The sequence below is a fragment of the Cucurbita pepo genome, unplaced genomic scaffold (assembly GCF_002806865.2).
Source record: "Cucurbita pepo subsp. pepo cultivar mu-cu-16 unplaced genomic scaffold, ASM280686v2 Cp4.1_scaffold000203, whole genome shotgun sequence".
NCBI lineage: Eukaryota > Viridiplantae > Streptophyta > Magnoliopsida > Cucurbitales > Cucurbitaceae > Cucurbita > Cucurbita pepo.
The window spans coordinates 118126-127511 of NW_019646467.1; the positions used below are offsets into that span (position 1 = coordinate 118126).

General features: G+C 36.6%; 2 protein-coding genes across 2 annotated transcripts; both read left to right on the forward strand.

Moving 5' to 3' along the window:
* Positions 1–985: 985 nt before the first annotated feature.
* On the forward strand, positions 986–1811 carry LOC111784455 (uncharacterized protein At4g14100-like). The gene is made up of 2 exons (XM_023665154.1): positions 986–1469; positions 1552–1811. Exons 1-2 carry the CDS (start codon positions 1010–1012, stop codon positions 1725–1727), a joined length of 636 nt encoding a protein of 211 aa, XP_023520922.1. The 5' UTR covers positions 986–1009; the 3' UTR covers positions 1728–1811.
* Positions 1812–5202: 3391 nt separating this feature from the next.
* On the forward strand, positions 5203–8701 carry LOC111784460 (circumsporozoite protein-like). The gene is made up of 3 exons (XM_023665158.1): positions 5203–5229; positions 7019–7093; positions 8381–8701. Exons 1-3 carry the CDS (start codon positions 5203–5205, stop codon positions 8699–8701), a joined length of 423 nt encoding a protein of 140 aa, XP_023520926.1.
* The last annotated feature ends 685 nt before the right edge of the window (positions 8702–9386 follow it).

A 9386-nucleotide genomic window follows, 5' to 3' on the forward strand; every position in this document is an offset into this window, starting at 1 on the left:
CATTCCTGTACGGCTGACGACGGCATCGCAACTCGAGATCATGGCACATGCATAGGATAGTGGTATTTATTTTCTTAGACTTAGAATAGAATAGGATGTTCTAAACTTAAATGCTTATTTATTTTATTTCTGGTCTTTTGTTATGTCGTTTTAAAGATGTTTTCGAAACACGTAAGTCCATGGCTGTGTTTTAAGTTAAAGGTTATGTTTTATGGAATTTAAATGAAGTCTTCCGCATTCAATGTTTATGATATGTATACAGTAGCGACCTTAAATTAAGTAGAAAATTTCGGGTCGTTACAGATTCCCGTTCGAAACTCTCTATCCTGCAGTGGGTGGAAATAATTTAGTGAAATCTATCATCCATATATCAAATAGTTCTTCTAAGACGCAGTTCAAGGAATGCTCTCAATAGATGACTTTATTGATAATTTTTTTTTTTTCCTCTAATTCCACTGATTAAACATATCTTACTAGTTCATCCAATTCTACTTGCTGTTTAGTGCAATTGTTTCAGCTGTTGTCTTCTTCTTGTTGCTTGTTCCAACTATTTGCAACTGGATTCTCTGTCTATTTATAAATATTTTTTATCAATCCTTTACTACTGCTGAATATTTTAGGTTGTCATTGATATTAAATTCTATTTGTTGAAAGTTCATTTTCAACATTATAGTTCTCTTGTGGACATCTACTGCCGAATAGTTCTCTTGTGGTTAGAGACACAGGACCGTAGGATGAATGCAAGGAAACAGGAGAAGAGCGGCGTCTGGGATGAATATAATGAAGGAGCGGCTGGAAAGTGTGAACACCGTTGGATTTGTTTAGAAACAAATCTCAGCCTTTAAGTTTTGAAATGCCTAGGGCTACGCACTCGGAGAGGGTATAAGCGTCCATTCATGTATTTAATAATTAAAATTTTTCCCACTTGAAAATCGTTATCCAGAAAATAATTTTCTTCTTCTTCTCCATCCATTACTGGGCGATAGAGAGGAGAGAGAACCCAGAAGCCATGGTTTCGAAGGCCACCTTCTTCCTTGTCGTCCTTTCATTGCTGACTGTGAGTGTGCGGCGTTCCGTTTCGGAGGATCCTATTCCGACCCCATGGCCTCTCCAATTCCACTCAATTCTGTTCGCGAATTACAGCGGAATTCTTCAGATAATCGACCTCTGGTACGACTGGCCCAATGGTCGTAATTTCAACATCATCCAGCACCAGCTCGGCAACGTCCTCTACGACCTCGAGTGGAACAACGGCACTTCCTTCTACTACACTTTGGACTCCTCCAAGACTTGCTCTCCGTTTCAGTTCGAGGTGGGTATTCTCCGACCCAATTGGCTGGATGGAGCCAATTATGTTGGTCAACGCCATGTCAATGGCTTCCTTTGCAATGTCTGGGAGAAGGTCGATTTCATCTGGTATTACGAGGATGTTGAGACCAAAAGGCCTGTTCATTGGGTCTTTTATACTGGTAACCCTCTCTCTCTGTCTGCCCGATTCTTAATTTGCTGCTATACATTGGGGTTTTCACTTTCCCTTCCCCAATTGTGCAGGAAGAGAGGCTCATGTGATGACATTTGAAGTGGGTGCTGTGCTGGAGGATGAGAAATGGCAAGCCCCTGTCTACTGCTTTGACGGCAAGGGAGGTGGTGCTAACAATGGGGTTCTCCACCAGAATTTGCCTGTAATGGATGGAGTTCTAAGGGGCTCCCTATTTCCTGCTATCTGAAACCTTCTTGTTTCCTGCCTACTCCCATCACCCTAAACTTGTTGGACAACAATTGAATAAATTAGCACCCAAGTTTATGATCTATATTATCTTGATGTTTGTTCAAACAAAGGGTTTCTCTCCTCGTTTGTGTTCCGACTTAACCATTCTAATATCAAAATATAGAATTAAGCCGACAATAATGCAGTTAACTATAATAGAGTCAATGGTGTTAAAATTCAATTATGAGTTATAATGACCGAGCAGTAACAACATATGCAATTAACAACATTTCATTTTCTTATCTTACGCAAGACATACCTGACAGAGACGGGACATCGACGGTGGACAATGAAACATGTCAAGCCTACTTCGTACGCTAATCTACAGAATCTATAACCTGAAAATAAATGAATGTACCCTATGCATGTGCTATGGTCTTAAGTTGTCAAGTCGTCGTCAGCCGTACAGGGACGCCTTACCTTTACCTGAAAATAAGAGTGCATGACTTGAGTATTTTAAGAAATACTCAGTTACTGACCCCACTATTGAGATCAGGGAATGCAAACACATGCAACTCATGATCTAAGAACGTATTATTTAAAAACCATCATAGGAGTTGCCTCCAGCCTCAGACTACTATGGATGTGTACATGACCCACATGTGCAAGTGAAAAATCCCCAAAGAGACGGCACACCCCCTGGACCCTCTCTAGTCACTAATCTATAGCGACGTCCGGAGGTTAGCGAAATCCTTGGTGTTATACTCCCCATGAACACCTTGATCATCATACTGTGCGGGATTGCACTAATCATCATAAATTAGGAAGTATCCCGATGTATATTTACATACAAAATGCATGAGGTCCCTATAGTCTTCATCTTTAAATCATCTTTAAGACACAACCCTATACACCGTTCACACATTACTCTAAGTAACATGCACGCATTGGCCTTCATACGTTCATCATCATTTACATTAACTAAGGTTGTGTCTTTGAAAACTTGTCGTCATAATGCATCGTGACATTTAATACATGCACAACATCTTAATATGAAACATCGTCATATTAAGTTATTTCATCTTCATACGTCTCATCATCTTATTATTATGCATCATCGTCATCATGTCAACATCATGTACATCATCACATCATCAAATAACATGATTACATAATTATCTAACGTTATCAAGTCATCATATAGCATAATTACATCATCATCTAACGTCATCACGTCATTACATAACATTATCACATCATCACATCATCATATAACATTATCATATCAATTATCTTTAGCCAATTTTAATTGATTCCTTTTTTTGTTCTTCTTCTTTGCTTTTAATGGTCTTCGTAATCATCTTTGGCCAATTTTAATAGATTTTTTTTTACCATGTTAAGAATGAGATAGAAAATATAATTTGGAAGGTGTGTATTATCATTGATATTGATATCCTTTAAATAGGATAAAAACTAGTACAAATGAGGAAAATATAAAATAATTAAATACCAGAATAAAATAAAATATACTAGAAATCAAATCATAAATAAAGAATATTATGATATAATATCTGAGATATATTCTATAAATAATATATACTCTAGATATTATATCTCAATACTCCCCCTCAAGTTGGAGAGTGTATGTCAATCACACCCAACTTGTCTTTCAAAAGATAAAATTGATGTCTTCCCAAAGCTTTAGTGAAAATATCTGCCAATTGCATTTTAGTCGAAACATAACACGGTTTGATGATTCCAGCTTGTAATTTTTCTCGAACTATATGACAATCTATTTCAATGTGTTTCGTACGTTCGTGAAAAACTGGATTGGCTGCTATGTGTAATGCTGCTTGATTATCACAGTACAATAATGCTGGTTCGGACAGTGAAACTTTCAAGTCTTGGAGAATGTATCTTAACCAAGTTAACTCTAAACAAGTATTTGTCATAGCTCGATACTCGGCTTCTGCTGATGATCTGGACACATTGGTTTGTTTTTTAGACTTCCAAGAAATAATTGAATTTCCAAGGAAAATGCAGAACCCAGAAATAGACCGTCTGGAAGTTCGACAACCACCCCAGTCTGAATCGCAATATGCTTGTAATCTCAAGTTATTTTCAGATGGTAGTAGAAGTCCTTGACCAGGAGTACCTTTGATGTATCTCAGAACTCGAAGAGCTGCCTCCCAATGTGGTTTTCTTGGTTCATGCATAAATTGACTAAGCATACGAACTGAATACACTATGTCAGGCCTAGTAACGGTTAAATATATTAATCTGCCAACCAACCGTCTGTATTTACTTGGATCATTCAACTTTTCTCCTTCTGTTGAAGAAAGTTTCAGATTTTGTTCCATAGGAAAGTTTTCTGGACGTGCTCCCGTAAGACCTGTGTCTTGAAGAATGTCTAGAGCATACTTCCTTTGAGACATAAAGATTTCTTTTCTAGACCTAGAAAATTCAATATCTAGGAAATATTTCAAATTCTCTAAATCTTTGATAAGAAATTTCTCGAGTAAACTGGTCTTGAGATGTTCAATTTCTTTGAGATCATTGCCTGTCAACAGAACATCATCAACATAGATAAGAGCTGCAGGGAAAGAAGTACCTTTACTCTTAGTAAATAAAGAGTAATCTGCTTTAGACTGAGTGTAGCCTGCATTTTGTATAGTGGTAGAGAATATGGAGAACCAATTGCGAGAAGCCTGTTTTAAACCATAAAGAGATTTATGGAGCCAACATACTGTATTCTCCCCCTGTCGGCGAATACCTGGTGGTAAAGACATATAGACTTCATCGTCTAGATTACCATGTAGGCATTTTGAACATCTAACTGATGAGTGAACCAGTTTCGAGCAGCGACAATAGTGAGTAAGCAACGAAGTGTAGTAAGTTTCGCTGTAGGAGAAAATGTCTCTTTGTAATCAACACCTTCAACCTGAGTGTATCCCTTTGCTACCAGTCGAGCTTTATAACGTTCAACAAAACTATCAGAGTTGTATTTAATCTTGTACACCCAACGATAGCCAATAGGTTTATGGCCAGGTGGTAGAGGAACGAGAGACCCAGTATGATTACGTTCCAAAGCTGCAATTTCATCATTCATAGCTTGTTGCCATAGTGGATTGCCAATTGCCTCATCATAGGTTTTAGGTTCTGTCTGGGCTGTAATAAAAGCTAGAAAGGCACGTTGAGTAGGAGAAAAACGAGAGAATGAAAGGTAATGATGAAGGGGATACCTGGTGCCAGTGTTGGGACTTGAGCTAGAGGTTAAATGATTGGCTCCCGAAGACATCTCGTAATCATTATAATAAGCTGGAGGTTGTTTGGTACGAGTAGAACGTCAGAGTGGAACTGATGTATCAGGTGGGATAAGATCAAATTTAGTGGGTGAATCTGGAACTGGTGAATTTGGAGAAGGAATAGGAGGCGGAGGAGACGGCGAAGGATCATAATGGATGTTTGAGTAGGGTGGATCATGAAATGGTAAAATGGGAGTTGAAGGAGCTAATGTTAAAGTCTGTGAAGCTGATGAAAAAGGAAAATCATCTTCACAAAATTTAACATCACGACTAATAAAATTGTTTTTAGATTGCATGTCATACAACTTGTAACCTTTGTGACCACAAGGATATCCTTCTCCTTCTCGTTTTAAATTTCTAGTTGATCAATTGCATCTTAATAATGCCACTCTTTCTCATAATTGTAGTATTTGCCCATTAGCAAAACAAACTAGGTTGTCTTTCCCAAAAAGTTCAATAACAACCCATTCTGCCTTTGATCTGTTACATTGTGATGTTTGGGGACCACATAAAATTCCAACCCATTCTGGTTTGCGTTTTTTTCTCACTGTTGTTGATGATTTTACCCGATGTACTTGGGTTTTTTTTATGCAACACAAATCAGAAGTACACCATTTGTTAGTAAACTTTGTTAAATTCGTTCAAACTCAATTTCATACTACTATCAAGATAGTTAGATCAGACAATGGGACTGAGTTCTTATCTTTGGAACCATTTTTTACTTCTTGTGGCATTGAATTTTAGCGCACCTGTGTCTATACTCCACAACAAAATGGAGTCGTAGAACGTAAGCATCGTCATATCCTAAATGTAGCTAGGTCTCTTCTTTTTCAGTCACAGGTTCCACTCAATTTTTGGGGAGAATGCATTTTAACGGCTGTTTATCTTATAAATAGAACACCATCACCATTGTTACCTAACAAGACACCCTTTGAAGCACTCTACAAACGAGAAGGAGAAGGATGACCTAGGCGTAAATGCCACAAATTAGATGACTGAGATACTTGATTTGCTGAAGACTTGATTGGAGATGAAGAAATATGATAGAGACCTCCGGATTGTTTACCCGAGCCAATCATCTTCTCCGTAGCCAAGTCCTGCATAACACAAGAATCAGGATAAAAGGTCACATAACATTTCAAGTCATTGGTAAGTTTGCTGATGGACATTAGGTTTAAGTTGAATGAAGGCACACATAAAACATTGTTTAATTTAAGGTCAGGATTAAAAGAAACATTACCGGTATGTGACACATGTGCTGTCTCCATTAGGAAAATTTATTGTAGATATGGTGGTAGTCTTTGGTTTAGTCATAACAGAAGCTTTGGATACTATATGATCTGTAGCTCCACTATCGAGAATCCATGGATTAGAACTCGTAGAGTTAATAGAAAATGCAGATACTGGAAACAAACCTGCAACATTGATGTTATTATCAGAAGTACCAAAAGGACGATGATTGAGTGCAGATAAGGCTTGTATAATCTGTTGTAATTGCCTAGAAGAAAAATTTGGGATGGAATTAGGTGACTGTTCTTCTGTATTCAACTGAGAAACATCGGCCATATTTGCAGATGATCGATATCCTCGATTGTTGCGTTGATTGAATCGTACTGCCCTTCTAGAATTATTTTTCTGTTGACATTGATATTCTGTATGTCCCATTCTATCACAAAATTTACAGTGAAACTTAAGGAATCGACACTCATCAATTGTATGACCACTTTTATTGCAGTGTTCACATGATTTATCCTTCGCGAGTTTTGAATATGTTGTTTTCTTCTGCACTGCTGATGCAATCGAGAAATTCTCAGTAGGTTCAGAAGTCACCTGACACTGCATCTCTTCTTGTACAAGTAATGAATAGGCTTGCCTCACATTAGGTAATGGAGTCATCGTCAATATGTTAGATCTCACCGTTTTATAAGATTCATTGAGTCCCATGAGTAGTTGCATCAACTTGTCTTCTTCGCGTTGATCAATATGTATTTGACGTTGATTACAGGTAAATGGCGTGCGGTATGCTTCCAATTCATCCCATAGTGCTTTGAGCTTTGTGAAATATACTGACAGTGCCATGGTTCCCTGTGACATCATTCCTATAGACCTTTGTATCTGAAAAATTGCTGGACCATTCTTTTGTGAGAATTGATCGTGAAGATCAACCCACACTTGACGAGCTGTCTTGGCGTAAATAATACCCTCAGCGATATCTGCTTCAACTGAATGAGTTAACCAAGATATTATCATACTGTTGCACTGATTCCATAGTTCAAATTCGATTGAATTTGCATCTTGAGACGGTTCTTCAATTGTGCCATCAATGAAGCCAATTTTCTTTTTGGCAATGAGAGCATGCATAACTGATTTACTCCAGGATTGATAATTTGTTCCATTTAATTTGATTGAAACAAGTGAATATCCTGGCTGATCAGAATGGTGAATATAATAAGGATGTGTTGAATCAACATCCGAATTTTTGAAGCTGTATTTGGTTGATTCCGCCATAGAGAAAATTTTGATATTTAAGAATACCAAGATCGGTGCTCTGATACCATGTTAAGAATGAGATAAAAATATAATTGGGAAGGTGTGTATTATCATTGATATTGATATCCTTTAGATACAAACTAGTACAAATGAGGAAAATATAAAATAATTAAATACCAGAATAAAATAAAATATACTATAAATCAAATCATAAATAAAGAATATTATGATATAATATCTGAGATATATTCTATAAATAATATATACTCTAGATATTATATCTCAATATACCATTTTCATGTTGTTGATCATGATTTTCTAAAATGATGGTAAAAATTTAAATAATTGAAATAGAATAAAAAGAGATGAAGATCTAATAAAATTTTATTCTCTCTAGTTAAACATGTGTAAAGTATTGTTTTCCTTTTTCTCTCTCCTCGAAAATCTGACTATCTTTTCTTTTCTTTTTGTTGNTCATTATGTCCTTGAAGGAGGTGTTGTCATAAAATAAAATAAAAGTTAATTTTGAATATAAACTTGTCCTTTTATTTTTTAACTTTTAATTTGATCCAAATTGTACCAAAAAAAACTTTAAAAATGTTGTAATATAAAGCTTTAATATTTTTTCATCCAAATATTACAACAGTCAATAAATTATAAATATTAATACTATTTTTGAAAATTTATGAATATTTTTTAAAAGCGAAATAAAGTTGTATTTATATAATGATAAACTTATTTTTAAAACAAAAGCAGTGATCATAAGATTTCCGTGTTACATTGTTAAAGGGCTTAAATTAAAAAGTTCATATTTTATTGAGAACATCTCTCTCGCCAATCAGCTTATCTTCTCTGACATGGTTGATCTTCCGTACAGTCTTTACATCACTCTGCTGGTTGCGGCGGAGGTGGTGGAGATGGGAAGAGAAACGCTGCCAGGGGTGGAGATTTAAAGAAGCTTCGGGCAGGAGGTGGTGGAGAGCGGAAGAGAAACGCCGCTGGCGGAGGAGATTTAAAGAAGCTTCGCTCAGGAGGTGGCGGAGAGGGGAAGAGAAACGTCGCAGGAGGTGGAGATTTAAAGAAGCTTCGTGAAGGAGATGGCGGAGAAGTGAAGAGAAACGCCACTGGAGGTGGTGGAGAAGTGAAGAGAAAGACAGATAGAGATCTACCAAAAAGCTTTAGGTCGTACCATGAGTGAGCAATGGCAAGACATGGATGAGAGAAAAGTGGAAAAATAAATAGTAGAAAGAACCCTAAAAAAATAAATAGTTGTTAGCTTCTATCCTATTTAAATCTTATGAATATGAATGAAATACACACCTTCGATCAAAATACAATTTTTCTCATTCTTAACATGGTATCAGAGCACCAATCTTAGTATTCCTAAATATCAAAATTTCCTATATGGAGGAATCAGCCAAATCCAGCTTCAAAATTTCGGATGTTGATTTAACACATCCTTATTATATTCATCACTCTGGTCAGCCGGGATATTCACTTGTTCCAATCAAATAAAATGGAACAAATTACCAATACTGGAGTAAATCAGTTATGCATGCTCTTATTGCCAAAATGAAAATTGGCTTCATTGATTACACAATTGAAGAACCGTCTCAAGATGCAAATTCGACCGAATTTGAACTTTGGAATCAGTGCAACAATATGATAATATCTTGGTAACTCATTCAGTTGAAGCAGATATCACTGAGGGTATTATTCACGCCAAGACAACTCATTAAGTGTGGATTGATCTTCACGATCAATTCTCACAAAAGAATGCTCCAGCAATTTTTCAGATACAAAAGTCGATAGTAATGATGTCACAGGGAATCATGACACTGTCAGCATATTTCACCAAGCTCAAAGCACTCTGAGATGAATTA

Bases quoted from the DNA above. Each gene is read 5' to 3' on its own strand.
- LOC111784455 (XM_023665154.1), top strand. From the start codon at position 1,010: ATGGTTTCGAAGGCCACCTTCTTCCTTGTCGTCCTTTCATTGCTGACT. The intron at 1,470-1,551 runs GTAACCCTCTCT...CCAATTGTGCAG, and splicing joins TCATTGGGTCTTTTATACTG to GAAGAGAGGCTCATGTGATG.
- LOC111784460 (XM_023665158.1), top strand. From the start codon at position 5,203: ATGGGAGTTGAAGGAGCTAATGTTAAA. The intron at 5,230-7,018 runs GTCTGTGAAGCT...CGTTGATTACAG, and splicing joins TTGAAGGAGCTAATGTTAAA to GTAAATGGCGTGCGGTATGC. The intron at 7,094-8,380 runs GTTCCCTGTGAC...TCTTCCGTACAG, and splicing joins AATATACTGACAGTGCCATG to TCTTTACATCACTCTGCTGG.